This window comes from Seriola aureovittata, chromosome 12, assembly GCF_021018895.1.
Source record: "Seriola aureovittata isolate HTS-2021-v1 ecotype China chromosome 12, ASM2101889v1, whole genome shotgun sequence".
NCBI classification, from domain to species: Eukaryota; Metazoa; Chordata; class Actinopteri; order Carangiformes; family Carangidae; genus Seriola; species Seriola aureovittata.
Window position 1 is genome coordinate 12,307,545 of NC_079375.1, and position 19,620 is coordinate 12,327,164.

At 41.7% G+C, this 19,620-nt stretch overlaps 1 protein-coding gene across 4 annotated transcripts in view; it reads right to left on the bottom strand.

Moving 5' to 3' along the window:
* The window catches only part of agap3 (ArfGAP with GTPase domain, ankyrin repeat and PH domain 3), a 115,705-nt gene that overhangs the window by 32,750 nt on the left and 63,335 nt on the right, over window positions 1-19,620 (bottom strand). For 3 of the 4 annotated variants that reach the window (XM_056391305.1, XM_056391306.1, XM_056391304.1), the window contains exons 7-11: window positions 17,637-17,764; window positions 17,203-17,358; window positions 11,844-11,927; window positions 7,240-7,344; window positions 5,276-5,447 (exon numbers count right to left, since the gene is read on the bottom strand). In XM_056391305.1, coding sequence (XP_056247280.1) covers window positions 5,276-5,447; window positions 7,240-7,344; window positions 11,844-11,927; window positions 17,203-17,358; window positions 17,637-17,764 — 645 coding nt within the window. Of the gene's footprint in view, window positions 1-5,275; window positions 5,448-7,239; window positions 7,345-11,843; window positions 11,928-12,978; window positions 14,201-17,202; window positions 17,359-17,636; window positions 17,765-19,620 lie in introns of those variants that run through there. The other variant, XM_056391307.1, reaches the window with a different exon arrangement.

A 19,620-nucleotide genomic window follows, 5' to 3' on the forward strand; every position in this document is an offset into this window, starting at 1 on the left:
GGTTAAAACTTCCACGGTTTTGTTTTAGGAAACAAACTAAAAAAGCCATCTCTGATTTTCTCAACAATGCTTTTCTCATCTTACAGGTATCACACATCAAGCCCTTTCATTCAATAATTACAAGAGAATATCAGTTTCTGATTGAGGTGACAATAACAGAAAATATAGTGTGTGGGTCGTGTGTAAAGTAAACTAAGCGGCACGGGTGCTTGTTAGGATAATATGTCCTACTCATTATCTAGAGTAATAAGTGTATCAAATTCACATAATCATGTCTAATTAGTATCAGTAATTATCTTGTTGGGCCCAGGAATATTAATCTTCAGGTCCCAGAGGGGAAGGAGCAGAATCGCAGCAAGAATGGGCGAGAGAGCGAGGGAATCATGCTGAGGAGCACTGACTAAATTAGCATGCTGAAATCAGAGCGGAGGAGGAGGAGGGGGAGAGGGAGGATGGGGGGGGGGGGGGGGGGGGGGGGGGGGCAGAGCCGAGGAGTTGGGGATACTGAAAGAAAAATGTGAAACTTTGTTTATGGAAAAATGATGGATGAATGATACATAAAAGAAGCTCATGACTTCTATAAAAAGGCCTCTGATTGCTAGTATCATTACTGAATTAAGAGTATTTAATAACATGATCTATAAATCATCGAGGGTACCGTGTTGCCAAGACCCGATACTACACAAATAAATGTTTAATCACCATCATCACTGTTTAAAGATACAATAATTCCTTAAACAAAATTGATTTTCTGCTATTAAAGGATCTACACTCTTTATTCCCAAAGTTTGACTCTTTGACGCCTTAAAGAAGAGAAAAAAAAAAACAAAACTCAGGTAACTACAAGGCAACTTCGATTGATATTTAAAATTCAACAATCACGTCTAATTGTCAAATTGGATGCTAATGATTAATGAATTATACATGGCTGTATCCATTAGTCCCCAGAGACCACTCCTGCATAAAGGGGAGGATAATGTAATTACAGTGGAGAAATAATCAGCCTGTGGCATTAAAAGCGCACTGTACACGCAGCTCCAGCCAGGCCTGACGCCAGCACGTTTTACAGCTTTAACACTGGCACGTAGTGGACTGACGGTGACAAACTGCAATTTGGGATCTAAGGATTTAATGCTGGATGTCGCCAACTTCAGTGACAACAAGAGTGATGTGAGGGTCAAATACAAATACGCCAAGTATTATTTAATTTTAATTAATACAAAAATAACACTAGGGTGCAGCAGATCGTTTTAGGTATTAAGAAGTAATAAGCCACTATAATTAACATTATTATGTATAGAATAAATCAAAGCTGAATCGGAGGCAAGATCAATATATTATCTATATATTTTGCAAACTGTGAAGTTGCATGAAATCTAGACAATGGTTAAAGTAAATAAGTACTGTTCTATAGAATAAGTCTATGGTTCTATTCTATGTGACTATTTACATTTTCTGCTACTTTACACTTCTATCCTGCCACCTTTCAATGACTACCATTTTACATCATTTAATTTATTTGACAGCTGTAGCTATGAGTTACTTTAGGATAGAATGTATTTTTTATAGATTAAACTGCCCAACAGTATAAAATATTAAAAATGAGCTCCACCTGATTCACCTATAGATACAACTTTAAAATACCTCTTCCTCTTTGATGCATAAGTAATAATAACGTGATGACGTAATGATATAATATTTAATAATATGACACAGAGCAGCCTTGCTATTACATAACGAGTGTGTTTGATAATCCTTCTGTACTTCTACTGAATCGAGATCTGGAGTATTTTTACATTGTAGTATTAGTACTTTTACTTCATTAATAGATCTGAATACTTCTTCCACCACTGTATACTTCTAAAAAAGTAAATATTTCATAGTGAACTCCTGCACATTTCTTGTCAAAATTAATGAAAACTCGCAAAGTACAAAAGCCCCATAATGAGTATTTCTGGCTGCCTGTATCGTCATGTGTATAAAGAGATAACAAAAGCCATACAGTGTGTACTGCAGGCTATCCAGGGCTCGGGTGTTAAGTAGAGGCGATGGATTAGCGGGGAGCAGCGCTGCCTTGCCTCTCATTTCTCTTTAGTCCGGGCCGTCAGTGGGCTGATGAGCCGTGACGAGGCCTGACCCCTCCGTGGAGTTGTTGCCATTATGTACAAGTAGTGGGATAATGAAGCATTCATGCTAATGTGGGCCGGGCAGCACATCATCTGCGGCTGTGTGTAATCCACCACCATCATCCCGACCAACGCCCAGACGCCCCCCCCCCCCACCCCACCCCACCCCCCCCACCCCTGATACTGCCACTGCTGCCAGTCTCCACACGAGTCACTCAGACATAGTCATAGTCAAACTTATCTATTATATACTGTCATCTCACATAATATATACATCAAAATAACTTTAAATACTTACTTAACACTTGTGTGGGGCATAGCACCCTGATTTCTTTACTTATCTAAATACATACTTATCTACCTTTTCCCCCTTCATTTAAGCTTAATGTAATGTAATAATGTAATAATGTGGTTTTGAATTGTCAAAGGATAAATTCCAGCTCACAGCTGCTCTTATGCCGCACTGGCGATTACCACAGATAGTCCTCATGCGTTGGTAAAATCTCTCTATATATACATATTTTATGTGGATATATAGCACACGAATTGGATTCCAAATTGGTGTGAGGCTTATCCTTAGTATACTTATTGTCTCAGTAACCAATTAAAGAAGATAAGGTGAATGCACTGGGCACGCCTGGCACCACACTTTAATAGAGAGTGCGTGAAAGCTAGTTAGCAGGCCAGTGGAGAAGTGCTGGATTATGGCTGTAACATCCAGCTTCTGTCACTATAAGCGGCAGTAGTACAAATGTAGATTTTTGTTCACATTTGCATTACACTTGTTCATTTGGCAGAGACTTTTATCCAAACTGACGTACAAATGAAACACAATCCAAGCCACAATATATCAAAGCCAAGCCTTGAAAGAGCCCATTGACAAGTGCACGCTCATTGTATGAGACTACATCCACTTTTATACAACTAATAACTGTTAAAAAAACAAAGAGATTCAGTTCAAATGAACGCATTTGGAACGATGATCAGCGGTGTTCATACTTGAGTTCATCCAACAGGGTTGAGTGTGTCTAACAAATAGGTTGGGACCCTCTGATTTATAGTACCCACACCAGGCCAGACTTGCACCAGCGTCGGACAGAGAATAGTCGTGTTGGCACCGGCTGTGGTCTGCTGCGCAGTATGTATGTGTCTACAGGTTATAGACTGCTGAAGATCAGAGCTGGAGACAAACTGTGGTGCAGAGTGAGGAGGGACTGAGCTAAACACTTTCCTGAAATCTCCACCTCTTCCACATGTACCCCCACCCCCCGCCCCTCACAGGATTGATTAAAAGTGACTGGGCCCATTAATACTTTGATACAATGTATCTGTCGCCAGTGACACGGCAGGATGCGTGTTAACAGGGAGGATCATATTTAAAATGGTTCCGCTCCGCACCCAGCAAAGGAATTAAACCTGGTCGCTTGGCAAACTCCTGGGCGCATGCGTTCTCTCATTTACTCTCTGTCTTCTCAACCTCTCCTCTTCATCTTCCCATCTCCCCCATCCACTCTGCCCCTCCTTCTCTCTGTCGCTATCCCTCTTCTTCCAGTGATTATAAAGGTCTTTAGATCTAAGGAATGAATGAATTACCAAAGGCAAAGACAAGGCTTGTGATTTGGGCGCCGTGAATGAAAAATTACCCCTTTGTTCCCTTCATCAATTGCATGTCTAATGAAATCAAAATCCCGATCGCATAATCAGAAGAGGGTCCTCTACCCGGAGAGAGACCTGATGTGATTTGTAACCTTTCTTCTCCTAAGTGGAGATTAAGGCAAATCTCCCTCACATTGTTCCCTGACGTACAAACGGATGGCAACTGAAAATCTTGGGAATTTGCCATTGAGGCGTCTTTTCCAAAGAAATGAATATGAGGAGAAAATAACATTGTTGGGTGAGAAAAAAAAAAAAAAACTAAAGGTGAAAACAAACCAGTTGGTGCTGTTTTCCCCCAAAACCTTCTCTGGCCTGTTTTTGGTGGCCCTTTGAATGACTCCCCTCAACCCCACACTCAAGGTTAACAGTCTGTGGGATGAAACAACCTGGATCCAGTGTCCTCTGCTGTGTAAACTCCTACATCTTCCTGCTTTTGACTGATTAACCCGTTCAGCGGTGGCAGCACTTTGGCCAAGTTTAACAGTGACCGGCCTGGACGGTGCTAATGGTCCTTGATGACCCATCCTTGGCTCTGCACCCGCTCTCGGCCGGTTTAGCTTTAGCCCGGGTGATGGAAACACTGTGCCCATTTCACAGCTGATGAAGGACCCCGCCTCCCTCTGGGGATCACTTTGCTAATTAGTATTAATTACTCTTAATCCTAAATCCAATCACTGACTTCCACTCTTTACGCCTGCCAGACTCTCTGCAGCCTCCGGTGGCACAGCGCGCTGGGAGAAGAGCAACTATTTTTAAACTTGTGAGGTGGAGAAACCCTGACACAATGCTCAGGACCAAACTGTTATTTGATGCTGCGACCCCTCTACCACAGAGGATGAAAAATAACTAGGTCAGTCTCATAACGGTGTAATCGTCCAGTAAAAACAAACCTTAAAGGGATATTTTTAATATGGGCAGTTGTTTAAACACAATTTTTAATTCCCTGTCTGGTCATTTGGAGGATTAATAGATTTCTCATAGATGCCCATTAAGTCATCATTTTGTACAGTTTACTCTGAGGCAGCTAATTTGCATGAATGAAGCATATAGAAAGTAGATAATTAACCTTCAGGATACTTTCACAAAGTCTCTGAACTATGGCTGCAACTAAGGAATACTTCATCAACGTTTCATCTGTCTGTTGTTCTCTTGACCGATTGATCGTTTTATTAGGAATATATTGAACAATTATTGTCACCGTTTCCTAAATTCTGAGGTGATGTATTCAAATTCCCTGTTTTGGTGATAAACAGTATAAAACCCAAAAATTAACAATGGTATAAAACACAGAAAAGTGGGAAATCCTCACACTTGAAAAACTGGAACTATCAAATGTTTGTCTTAAAATAATTGACTGATTATCAGAATTCTTTCAACTGACTAATCTGTTAAACAATTAAACATAAAATACTGCATCTTACATAGAGTATGAAAATCCACAGTTGTACCCATTAATCTGGCCTTTAGCCTTGTAATGAGGCAGGGACTCATACCTGTGTTTCCTATGCCCAGCTGCAAGGTGCTGCGGTCCTTGGTGAGCCCGTTGGTTTTGGGACTAGCAGTGGGAGCAACGGTGGCCACCGCTCTGGGTGGTCGTTTCCCAGGAACCTTGACTGTGGTCCTCAGCAAGTCAATCTCTTTCCCATGCACATTCTGCATGTAGTCCTGAATAAAGTAAAAAATAAGAAGAGCTTGACATCAGAAAGTGGTCTGCACTCTGCACACAAGTTAGAGTCCAAATATTTCCAAAATATTTCCCTCAGTTCAGGGAACTGATTATACACAGTGGACCAACAAGAATCCAGGAATTATGGAAGAAAAACAAATTAAAAGACTATTCAATTTCCATCCCCATTAGTCACAACCCATCTTCAGACCTTCCACTAAGGGTGAATGATAGTGGAAAAATGATTGTAGAGCCATTATACATCACCTGTGCCCACGCCGTCTATCCAAACAGCGAGATGTTAGGCTTAATGAATGCAAACAGTCTCATTCTCTTTCAATTTGGCCATTTGATTTGGTTTAACGCGACTACCGCCCAAATGTGGGAAGCCAAGGTGAAAATCATTGGGCTCAGCAGAAAAAGACCCAGATAGTGGCGAGCTCGGCCTTTGCCGTCCCCCCACCGGCTCCTCTGTTTTATTACCGTGTCATAAAGCACTCATTTCTTTCCCAAGCCTCCTCGCTAATTACCCAGTGAGCGCTCTCATTTCATTTTATTGCTGGAATTAACAGCCAGATCGAAGCGTGCAAAGCTATTAAGATGTGTGATTAAGCCACATTCAATTAGTTTCTACAAACAATTTAATTGATGTAGCAGATAGAATTAACAGAAGGTGATTGTGTGGATGGCTTGGCTGACTGCGAAATTAAAGGTTCCCCTCTTCCACTCTCAGTCTGTCTCCCTCCCTCTTTTCTTCTTCCCTCTCTCCTCTCCTCAATCTTTCTCTTCCCCTTTTCTCTTTCTTACTCCGGCTCTGCTCCACTGCTCAAAATGAGCTTGAGCTGTTACCGTGCTAATGTAACTGTCTCCCTTATTTCACCTCCCTCCGTAAGTCAACAGACTCATAGATTCATAGATTGCCCCGATGACCTGTAATAGCTGTAATGATCAAGAGATAGCCTGTTCAGTCAATTACATACATCACTGTAGCACAGCGCTGCTCTACTAATAACTGCTTGTAAATTAAACCACTAACACACTGTCAGTGCAACAAGGCCACACACAAGGTTCACGTCTAACTGTTGGGCTTGCGTTCAAAGTTCAAGCTGTCTCATTAGACACAAGATGCTGCTAATATTTTCCATCCAACCTGGCCAGAGGATGTAAACACACCAAACACTGGTGAGTGACGGGAGGAATCAAAGGGATTTTTTCAGAGGGACTGGCATTTCTGAGTGTGACACGGGGCTCCTGAGCTGTCTGCTGCCAGCCAGCCGAGTGTTTAAGAGGTATTAGTGGCCCAGCGGGATTCTGACAAAGATGGATGTGGGAGGCTGGTCAGGCTCTGCTGCCATGCGGTGGGAACCATTATAAATACAAGCCAGCGTGGAGTCCGGGCACAGCGGGCACGCAGCAGCACAGCCATGTCTCCATTAGCCAGCACTGGGGATGGGCACTGCAGAGGGGGGGAGGTCAGAGATGACCACCAGGACACCCTGTTTCTTAATACTGAGCTTGAAGTCACAGGGTTAGCTAATATAGACGTTATGTACAGCAATAATTCTCTATAGAAACCATGAGGATATATGGTTGGGATCCGTTTCACCACAGCAGTGATGTTAAATAGGATTGCATCAAGAGAATCGTGCGCGGTGGTTGAAAAACCCCTACATTAAAACCTCCAGCAGCACCCTCGAGTACAAACAGTAGTCTAACAAACACATAAAGCCGATTGGAAAAGAAATGGGAAGGGAAGGGGGGGGTATTTTTTTTTTCTTTTTTGAAACTCACATGTAAACTGGGGTGGTAAGTGAGGACGCCATTATCACACAGTGTGACATATTTCTTTTTCCACTCCTTGTTGAGGGATTTGCCACTTCGCTTCAGAAGGATTCCCTGTAAGAGACAAGACATCACGGTGAGCTTATGCTCTTCCCAAAGCAGCATGGTGGATGATAGGAGCCATTTTGGATGTTAAATACCATAAAGCAGCATTATTATTGATATTACAGATTTGTTATGGTGGTTACATGGAGCACTTTGGTTGTGGTAAGTCATAAAGCAAACATACATCAATGTAAAAGACAATTATAAAACAGCATGGAGGTGAAAATGTAGAAAATGAACAGTCATTTGTAATTAAATCCCTTTAAACGTTCCATCTTTATTATAATTTGTTTGGGTGACAGGTTTAATGATACATGGGTTTTTCCTACTATGAACAGCTGAAACTCCAAAACTGGCCAAATTCCTCTGGCTGAGAGGCCATTCAGAAAGGGAGACAATCCAATTTGCCAGACCTCCTCCCTGCATTCATACACATAACATGCTGAACTCTGGAAGACCTCTCAATCCTGGGATTAGGGAGTGTGATCTCCCCTCTTCAAAGCCCACTCAGGTCTTATTCTATTCTACTTTATCTTCTGGGGCCTTTTAGGGCCTCACATGGTTTTCCTTATCTGTTGAGTAAATCCACTGGTAAACAATGCAGTTCCTCTGCTGGAGGTGACCAAATGCTGCTGAGTGTAAGGGCCAGGAGGCTCTCTGGGGTTAAATAGTGAGGAGGGGCGCGCTTAATTAGGGGATTAAGACGGGGGCAATGTTTGTGCTTTTACAGCCAGAGCCCGAGTGTGTGTGTGTGTGTGTGTGTGTGTGTGTGTGTGTGTGTGTGTGTGTGAGAGTTGAAGGGGTGGGGGTGGAGGGGGGGTTAAAGGAGTTGTGTTTTGCTAGGCAGGCCCATCCTGCAGGCTTTAATCCTGATTAACACATCAGGAAGAGCTGACCCTCGGTGACCTGGGCACCAGGCTGTTTGCCGACAATCATCCTAATCCGAACCCTGATTCATCCACGGAGGAAGGGGGAGGGGGGGCAAGTGCTGACTGTTGGCTGCATGCTGGGACTCAAGAGTTTTGGCTTCTTCATATCTTATCAGTAAACCTTTCTGTTCATAGCTTCTCCCTGGAGCAGAACTTTCAAACATGTCACAAACGTGTTCTTTAAATCTACTGAAATCATTCAATTAGTATAAGATAATAAGTATATAAGTATAGGACAATATTTTCCAATGTTGTCTTATCCTACAATGGAAAAAAATTACTGACAAAACAGATCAGCATCAGTGTGAAGCTCAATAAATTTGGCCTTTTTATTTTATTTTTTAGTACTGAACCAATTAGTAGCAAATTTCAATCAAATAAAAAAAAAAAAAAATCAAAGAAGCAAAAAGGAGTAAAAAGGAAAAATATTTCAACATTTCATATTTTGTATATATTAATTTATTTAATTGCTGTTTCATAAGAAGACCTTGATCAAAAGTAAAAATCATGCGTTTGACTTAAATATAAATGTTATTATTAATATCAGAACGCCTCAGTTAATTCTTTTGTAACTATTGATACTTTTGATGATTTTACAGGAAGAAACACTGTGTCCTTCAATCAATAAGTTGCTTACTGCCCGGACTCCTGCTCTCAATTTAGTCAATAAAAGAACTGTAAACACTTTTTAAATGGCTCTCTAATCATACAGAGTAAATGATCCAGTCACAGAGCCTCTGGCGACTTTATAATGCATGTTTTACAAGCATATACAGTATGTTCCTCATCTCATGGTCTTACTGAAGCATACATAAATCTATACACGCAATCAGTGTGGAGTTCCATATATTTATCAGAGCTGTGAAGCAGATCAATAAAGATATAAAGACATTTATGTGAAAATCTTTACACGTGCAGACAAATTTTTCTGCTTTCTTTGAACAGTAGCCCATTATGGCTGTGATGTATCTTTCATAAAGCTTGTCACTTTCAGTAACTGGAAGCTTGACAAATGATTTGAAATTATTTATCATAATTGTTCTCTTGTTTGGCACCTTGGATTGGTCTGTATGTGATAGTTTGACTTCGAAAGGTAACAAGTGTGGAGTCCTGTGCTTCCCCTCTACACTGACACACACACATGCAAACACACACTCACAAAAAGATGAGTGTGTTCATCCTGTGTGACATAAGGAAACAGGCCGATAGTCAGACGCGCTCTCTGTGTCCACACAATTGTCATATCTACACAGAGGAGATAGTGTCTTTCCCTTCTTTTGTCAGACGACCAGGAGAAAAGCTGCATCCTGCCACTGAGGCTGACTGATAGGCCGGCCCTTTGTAACAGACCGAGGAGAGGGGGCGAAAAGTGTGTGTGTGGTGTGTGGTGTGTGTGTGTGTGTGTGTGTGTGTGTGTGTGTGTGTGCTGGGGGTGAGGGGGTCGGTGATGGAGCAGGAATGCACTCACTGCAGCATTATTATCCTCACTCACTATTTTTATAGATGGGTGGGGGGTGGGAGCAGGGGGACGGGGGGTGTGTGTGTGTGTGTGTGTGTGTGTGGGGGGGGGTGTTGTAATTTGATCTCCTTGATTGTGCATTTGACTGGCCTGCAGATCACACCAGTACCCCCCACCACCAGCACCACATCTGTAACCAGCCCCCCCCCCCTCCAAAAAAGTTATTTTACAATAAAGAGGGAGATGGTTTATCTTGTCAAAAGTTGCCATGATACTGAGGGCAGTTGGCCCTGGACTCCTATGCTGTGTTGGATAAGTGGGAGAGTTTACAGTAAAGATTGCTCAGAGGGTGATTCTGTTTAATCTGTGACAATCAACCCGCAGCTCACCTGCAGATTAGCCAGGTTCTGCAGGGAATTACACTAATCTACATAAAAACCAAGAGCTGCACTGAGATCAAACAGAAACGGCGTGTTTTTGGAATGGCCACCTAAAAGTTTTAAATCACCATATTGTTTTTTTTTTTAGGACATTTATGGCCATTTTTCCAGAGGTTGGGCACAAATAAATCCACAAATTAAACTTCTGTCATCTTAATCTGTATAAATCTGATAGAAAAGAGATACAACATGTCTTCATTGTCAAAAAAAAAAATCAGTATCATGAAGTGTATCTATTACACGCACATCTACTATTACTAACAGACAGATGGACTGATAGATACTGTATCTGTTTTAACAGTGGTTTCCCCAAAGCGTTATTTTCTGATTGAGTGAGGGGGCTTGGAAGTGTCACCCTGTCATTATTTCAGATGGACCAAAGCCTTGGCAATTTTCTTTTTTTCGTTCTTGGCCCCACGTTTTCAAAGAAAAAAGAAAAAAAAAAAAAGGACATTACCTTCTATCATTTGCAGGTAAAGAGGATAATATAAGGATGCTGACCCATTTTCAAAAGCCCTCATATAATCATGAGTGATTACTAATCAATGTGTCAATTACGTCTCCTTCAGTTACACTCGGACCTTTGGAAATGATCCTTACTCAAAAGTGTGTAATTCGGTGTTCACTACTACCCGTCTGGTCCTTTAAAGCAATGCATGAATATATAAAAAGAAATAAAACTGGGGAAATAATGAAGGAAATCATAATGAAATGAACAGACAGAAGCAAAAACTCAGAGATGGGAAAAAATGTGAACTATTTCAAAACAGAAGACGACTGATTACTTAATTTAGTGCAGAGTAACAGAATATGAAACCACCTTTTAAAAAAAACAAATTGTCAGGCTAATGATCTAATGAAATTCTCAGCTAATTAATAGCCATCTAAGTTGATTATATCGCTATGCATGAATTAACTTTCATGAGAAAATTCTACCCACAGACGATTATCAGCAATAATAACATTTCCACTTGGACCAAATGCTTTTATACTAAAAAGGTACAATCCATGTTCCGGATTTAAGTTTATTATCAAAACTGATCATGGAATTGGATTCTCTCCCACATTAATGAGTTTAAATACACAGATTAACTCAAGTCTGTAAAATGTATACCTTTGTCATGCTGTGATAAGTATATTTAGACTGGTAGTGTTTATTAACGAGATTAAAACAGGCCTATATTATCAGTTATAGTCATGTAGAATGATTATTTTCATTATCTGTAAGATAACTCTTCGATGACGCATGTAAATTTATGCAATTCATGATGTCAGAAATGAAACGACTGTGCCTTTAAAATATCACAGCTGTATATTTTCAGTCTGGTAGGTGTGTGATTTACACAAACGGGGACATTTCTTTGCTAATAAGTGATCTGATGTTATGTCTGAGCCCCCAGCCTTCTTCTCTCTTCAGCTACACTCGTGCTGGCATCGAAGTCATTTGTTATGTTGTATTATGTCGCCATCTAGTGGTTACAGCGCCACATGGCTTTGCCCAAATCACACTGGTTAAAACTCCATGAACTATCCACTGTGATTAAATCTTCAAAGCACAGCATATCAGTGTTAAACAGACATCCACTGACACAAAAAGGGATCATACTTACCTAGGGAACTATGGGAAATGTAGGAGAAAATAAATAAATAAATAAATAAAATACAAGTAAAACTGCTTACCTGTTTGATAGGTATGGCCCTTCCACTGCCTATGCTGTCTGTTTTACTGTCAACGCTCTTTGCTTGCTCACTGGCTTTCCGTGACTGCAAGAAAACAAGAAAGTCAGTCAGCAACTGAAGCGACACACTGACGACGAGGCGCAGTGGGAGTCGTGGGGTGTGAGGTGAGTTTTTGGGTGTACTTATGTATGTTGGGGTGAGCATGTGTGTGTGGGTGTGTGAAGGAGGTAGAGAGAGGGAGAGAGAGAGAGAGAGAGAGAGAGAGAGAGAGAGAGAGAGGAGAGAGAGAGAGAGAGACTGGGGGTCAGAGGAGGGAGGTGAGGGTTTTTTGTTTTGAGCGTTTGCAGTATTTGTGGAGAAACTCGACGTTGCAAAATAAAAGTCTCAAAAAGAAGCTTGAAATTAACAGACAAGCAGACCAGCGGAACAAACAGCAGTAACATCGACGTGCAAGTTCAAAAGAAAAAATTAAAAAAGAGACCAAACCAAGACCACACTAGACACATCTCAACACAGAGGAGACCAAGGACGATCACACATTGAGTCATGACTCAGCCCTGAAACCCTTTGGGAAGGGGGAGGGAGGATCCTTCCCTCTGTTTGAGACCCAGAGCGGGCCCTTAGTGGACCTGCAGGCCAACTGCTGCTACACCCAGTGTAGCTTCAGCTGTACCTTTAGCATAGTTGCACTGATGCACTGATAAGGGCTTTTGTAGGTACATGAGTTAAAGTTCATAACAGGTTAAAGGGAGAGAAGGGAAAATGGTTATTTTAAGAAGAAGACTTCAGTACACGTTGGTTCCTCTGACCTTTGACCTGCAAAACCTGCTGGGACATAAAACTTATTTTGCAACTGTCAAAACAATCGAAGTGTCAAAAAAAAAAATGCAAGAAATACATGAGCATTTCAAGTTCCAGTTCGTGTCTGCGGTAGGAAAAAAGGTTAGACAGTTAATATAACTTTACATGGAAATAAATCATGTAAAAAATAACCTTCCCACCCCAACACAAATAAAGAGATGAGGTACAGGCAGGGACAGACATGAGTGTGTATGGTCTCACTCAGAACATGAGAAATGTCCAGTCACCAATGGAGAAGAGGTAGAGTCTGAGTTCAAGTAAACCAACTCTGGTGTTTGTATTTTTTCCAACATTTTATTTTTTTATGATGACTTGTTTAGCTTCTATACAGACACCATACAAAGCAAGTCACAAATTCACTTCAAAATATTCAACAGATTGAGCCAAACATTGCAGTTCCCACAAAATATAGGATGGACAATAAAGGCATTATTTCATATATTCCTTATATGTATGTACTTTTTATAGAGTACCATTGTAAATAAAATACAATACAAGATATACAGCAGTCTATATTTTCGTCAATCCGTTCATGATAGAAAAGCGATTATGCAAGAGTTCATAATCTCTGTACCAAACCTAAACTGAGAAAAATGAAAATAAATAAATGAATAGGAAACAATTGAATGTGCAAAAATAAATAACTTAAAATAAATAAATAAATAAATAAAAGAAAAACAAATGTTAAGTTTAACTACATTCATACAAGTCGGTGCAACCCAGTTTCATTTGTTGGCAACTTTCAGTATAATATCTCTGTAATACCTCAACACCCTGACACACTACCTTGATTTTTTATGAAGGCCTTCATAAAATTACCCTAAATTACTCTAATCTAAAATACCTCTATGATAACACATTTATACCACATTTTTTCCATTCAATACTTCAATACTCCCTGGAAAATAAGCAGGAATCAAATAAAAAAACAGACCAAATGAATGTAGGAAAGTCTAAAAGGAAGAACAAAAAAAAACTTGGCACCTCTAGTCCTTGAGTCCTCATTTATGGCAAAAAGGCAGTGTGATGTCATGTAAGGAAAAGTTGTGTCCTTTGGGTGGCTGGATAACAGTTCCAAGAGTGACTTGACTGTACAGCGTGTTTTTGTATGGGATGTCTGAATGGGAGTGGGGGGGCGCGCGGGCAGGGGTGGACGGGGCATTTCCAGAAGAGTCCCTACAGTCTGTCTCACTTCGTGATATTCGACAGTCTACTTTGAGTGCGCTCAGACATTCAAATGGACTCGACTTAAGCCTGCGTTAGACGCAAAAGTCCTAGGGTTTCCGTATAGTGCGAGTTCTATGCATTACCCTAAATGCCATAAAGCACCAAGGGTAAAGCAGTGACAAGCTTTAAGTCCTCAATCAATAATCTCCTCTCTCTATCAGGATTGGCAAAGCAGGGGGACTCTTTTTTCTAACCATCATGCTCTTCTAATTCGGAAGGAGTTGGAAAGCCCTTTTTGTTGAAGAAAGGTTGGAAACAGAAGCACATATCTGCAAATATTGAAAAACAGTGTCAAATGGTTATTTATTTTTTGTTGTCGTTTTGTTTCATACGTGGAGATCCAGCAACAAGTCAAGGGACTAAAAATATGAAATGGGAAACGTCGAATGGCAGACATTAATAAATGGACTGAATGAATATGAACGGATGAGTGGGATGGAATTAGGTATAAAAAATGTCTTAATATTCTTCTAAACTCCTAAACAGTGTGCTTTTCAACACGAAAAAGGGACAGACAGCCTGAAGACGTCAGGAAACCACAGACAGATTACAAAACAGATTGTTTAGAGTTTTAGACCATGGAAGCACTAGGAAAGAATAATGTGTACTGTGCTGACACCTAGTGGCCGAGGACAGTTATGGTAAAAACTGGCTTGAAATGATTGTGGTTGGTGAGATTGATTTGTGAGGGCGGTGAGAAGACGGAGTGATAAGACTTTCTGTAGTAAAGCTTTGAGTTTTCATTACGAAAAAAACAGCAAAACTAGTGTACTTTAAAAAATTCCTCACCTATTTCAAGGGGCTTTTCTAATAAACGACATCTGATGTTTTTGTCGTCAGATTAAATTTGGGACAAATATCTGAACCCAGAAGTAATTACCTTTACTCTCCAACACCGTTAACTCAATAAACTGCACGTTGCAAAGGATATTTTTCTTAATTCCAAGAGTCCCAATGCCTGTGCCATGAAAGTGACAAATATTACTTTTATATCTGATTACAACTGGACTGGAAAAAGTTCTTGCAGCAATTTTTTCCTCTGTACTATTAGAACAAAATACCTTGTATGTAATGATTGAAGTGAGTCTGTTATTGATCTGACAAAGCTCATCTCCTGATGACATTAAGGCATATTTTCTTTCATTGGGTACTTCTCTTCAAACTCCCAAAATTAACAGAAAGTGAACTACTTACAAGTGTGGCTAGAAAACATGAATGGCAGCCTGCACTCTATCTGTGACTAGCAGGACTTTTTGAGAACTTGTTTTTTGTAACACATAGGTCAATTTATTTTTAAAACGGACAAAGCTAGGAAAGGGACATCCTCGACACCGTTGCTGTGTTGATGAAATATTTTCTCTTTCGGTTGTTTTGGAAAATGGCAAAAAGGTTGGCATTGTACGTCTTCCTCTCCTTAGCCCATCGCACTCTTCAAGTGTCACTGAAGAAATGTCGACATCGCCCCGTTTACTTTCCGTCCCCTCCTCCTCATCCTCCTCCGTTTCCTCCTCCTCCTCCTCCTCCTCCTCCTTTCCTCCCTCACCCTCCCTCCTCCCACCCTCGGCTCGCCGCTCCTCAGAAGGTCATGAGCTGAAACTCCCGCTCGGCTTGCCACTCCGGCACCCACACTGGGTAGGTGGCGTGCTTCGGCATCTCCATGATGCGGACGGGGAGAGGCTCATTTCTCTGGTGGACATGGTTAGTCACTACCTAGCAGGGGGGGAAGGGAGACAACAAGGGGAGCTAGCACACAGCCTGTACTGCTCGGAGGCCACAAAGCCTGCGGCTCCCACAGCAGCTAGGGGTAACAGGGTGAAGGCGGTAGGAGACATAGAGGAAGGGGGGGAGTAGATAGGGAGGTTAGAGAAGGAGTTAGTTTGAAAGAGATGGGGGAGAGAAGAAAGCAGGAGATGGGAGATGGGGTCAGAGGGCAACAGGAAATAGGTGAGGGGGAGCAAGACAGGTGGAGGAGAAGGGATATTTTAGAGGTAGGGACGTGGTATATTTACGAGGGAGGAGTTAGGAAAGAAGAAATCTCATGTAGCCTGATCTCTGTCTCATAAAGCTCACAAAGTTCTGGAAATTTCTTTTAAAAATGAGAAAAAAATTGGGGACATCTTAACTTTTGGAAAACCTGAGTCAGCCATTAGTTGTGAATTTAAAAATGCATTTTGACCATTTTTGGAGGTACAAACAAGCTCTCTATAGAAAATCATTGATTTAAAATATAACAAGACCATATTTGGTAGGTTTTCCACAGAGCTCCCTGAGCTTGAAAAGGCCGAGGTCTGGCTATGTGAGATTAGGAAAGGCTTAGCAGCAAAGAAGGAGGCTGGAGAGAAGAAGAAAGGAGGAAAGAGGGGTGCAGGCTGGGTAGAAGAAGAGGGCAGAGGCTACAAGTGAAAGACAAGCTTAGGACAGCTAAGGAAATTAGAGTGGTTAGTGCACACATATGCTTTTGGTTAGAGCAAAGGGAAAATACGACAGGACACGGGGTAAAGAGCAGGCAGACAGGGGTCGGGATACTGGTGTGGTAGTGAATCTAATCTCGGTGGTCAATATCGGATTCGGGCCAGAATAGATGTGACTGGGGTGAGGATTGGGGAGTAATCTAGACTCAGCGAGATGGTTAGTGGGCAGTTAGAGCGTTTCTTATGTGGAGCTGTGGTGTTAGACGGTGCTGGCATGCGTTCTTAGCAGCGTGTAAATAGGCCATAGGCTGGCTGGGACTTTTAGTTTTGCTCGGTCAAGCAGGACAAAGTGGCATTGGCGATTTGTTGCTGCTGTCTCTTCCCAAAAGGGAAGTCACTGCAAAGAAAGGATCTAGTAAAAATAAGAGGGGTGGGGGGAGGGAGGTCAAAGATTTAGACAGCGCAGAGGGCCCTGTTTGTTATGGGTGAGATGAGAAACTTAATCCATGTGCACTTACTACATCCAATTAGAAAAGAAAAAGGCATGAAACATGAAAAGAGTTGACGATTTTTTTTCCACAGTGTTTATCTTTGATATTTGCTTTAAGGTTTTATTTTTATTAGTATTCTTTTTTTTTGGAGCGTTTTAGGGAGCTAATGTAATTTCTATTTAGTCTTTTTCTCCTTTGCCCATTGTGCTGTGTGAACAAGACGCTTTCTTTGCCTCCATCGGAGGCAGGAGAGGTGGCTTTGATGCATTTCGAGCTACCTGTCTCCCTCTGGTGGACAAAGTGTGCTTGGCAACATGCCTCCTAGTAGTGTGAGTGGGTGTTGCTTTGCATCAGCTGTCGCATACTTACTGTGAAAATGTTGGAGCGGCGCTTTGACTGCTTCCGGATGGGCGTGGGTGTGTTGGAGGCAGCGATGGTCTCAATGCGCATCTCCCGCTGACTTATGCTGGGGGTGGAGGGAACAGAGGAGGAGTAGTCACTGAATGCACCCCCACCATTGGCCGCCTGGGGAGAGAGAGAGAGATTAAGAGGAAACGACAGAAAGAAGAAGGGAAAATGCCGGGGGGGGGGGGGGGGCAAGAGATTGAAAATGAGAAAATGAGAAAATGGAGAGGGAATAAAAACAATAGCAGGTCACTGCAGGATAAATTTAATGCACACAATTATAATAACAATAATTTCGTAAACTCAGTGTGTTGGAGACTTAACGTAACAGTGTAAAGCTTAGAGTAAAGTGAAATGATCAGTAAGTAAAACAGAGCGCCGCTGTCTGTGAAACTTACCTGGTTAATATGAACAGAGGGGATAGATGCAGCGGGGACTGATGAATGGCTGGGAGAGTTAGGGAGAGATTTGCATGGACCAATTGAGAGCTGCTGCTTTTTCCTCATGGCCACAACCTTCTGGGCAACTGGAGGAGAGAGTGGCAAAGACACAGTAACAGACTGTTCATTAATCCGTTCAAATTCTTGATTCTGGTGAATCAAGCGGTGAGAATGTAGCGACCACAATAATCCAACCGCTTCTGTAGATGGCTGTGTTATGGTGCTCCCCTCTCACAATTTAGCATGGCTACATACTGTGGTGACATATAGGCAGCTGGCACTATTTCAAAAAGAGAGAATGTAAGAGCTTGAGGCATTTATAAACCTACACAGTCAGCAATTTTAAATATACATACAAGGGAGGATGGAAAAAAAAAAAACCAGAGGAGGAGAAAAAAACAAAACAGAATAAATGAGAAAACCAAATGAATGCAGATGCTCCCATATGACGGGGGGGGGGGGGTCACTGGATGGTGTGATGAGTATGAAAACGATGTGAATCATACGCCCTCGCAGTTACCAGATCTCAACCCAATCGAATAATAACTGTGGGAGATTTTGGGCCAACAGCGCGCTCCACCAGGCAGCGTCATCAAAATACCAAATGAAGGAATATCTTTTAGAAGACTGCTACGAGATAGACTTGTATGATATAAAACTTGTATAAAAGGCAGCGGATCAGCAAGTGGTTTGTTCAGCCACGATAGAGGAATGGTTTATTTATTAAATTGATGAATATGTATGTCATATACTAAATAAGTGCTTAATGAAAGTCCATTCTTGTTATTTTTGATAATGTTGGTCACCTGCTATCTCCCACCACTGCATATGACTGTAGTGACTGAAGTGTCTGGGGCACTAGCATAAACCATTAGCATCAACAGATACATATTAATAGCACAGGAGTTCTGATGGGTAAGTTCTGATGGACACGTCTGCCTGATGTTTAGCTGACATGCTAAATTTCAGGGATGAGATTTTCTTCCCTGTGCCATTACAATATCATGAAAGATTTTCACTTAGTTTTCTCTGCACACAAGGAAGATATTGTAAACGCGGCCACAGCGCATTTCATTTAGCACAGCTGCAGGTCTGAGCAGACACAACAAAGGGTAACTGAGGGGACAGTTTGTCTGCAGGTTTACAGGAATACAAAGTGTTCGGAAAATGTCACTAATGTGTTTAGAGTGTGCCACTATTTTCTGTTTTCCTAAACACAACACTGGCATTAAGGCTCAACAAAGTAAGCAAAGCTAATTCCAGTCAGAGGCATATGAGCGCATTATCTAAACCACCTCAGGCTATTTGTTTTCCAGTAAGGTAATAAGCAACGTACTGCTAAGTGGCTCATGCACATCTCCTGCGGGGGAAAAAAGGTACCTCTATTTTCGATTTCAAGAAAGGTAATCACACAAAATGATACTTGCAATTTTTTCCCGTCATTCACTGAGCTTTTGCAGTGTGACATTAGCCAAATGAGACTGTTGTCTCCATCTGAACAACCTGATTTGCCGTGCAGTTGGTGCAACCCGTCATTTAATTCATGGCACACTCGAGTGAGGGACTAGGTGGAGCGAGAGGGAGGGAGGGAGCTGATGTTCGTGGCTGCGTGATGTGAATTAGCACTGAGGGAAAGAGAGATGATTTGAAGTTGTGCTGACAGCTGGGACCATAACGCCTGGCTGCCTGCTGCAGCATGGCAAATACAGAAAGAAGGCCCATGATACAGAGCGACTTCTCCAGACAGCCAACACTCCTTCATCTCTTTTAATTATTTCAAATTGGGCTTCAGGAAGCAATTAAGGCAGGGAGGGAAGACAACGTGCCTGTGCATCAACAGTCAAAGAAATGCAAAGTGAAAGTTGTGTTACATATTCAGATGTTTTGTGAAGGGGTGACAGGCTTTCAAAAGGAGCTGCAGCCTTAGGGGATAATGTGCCAG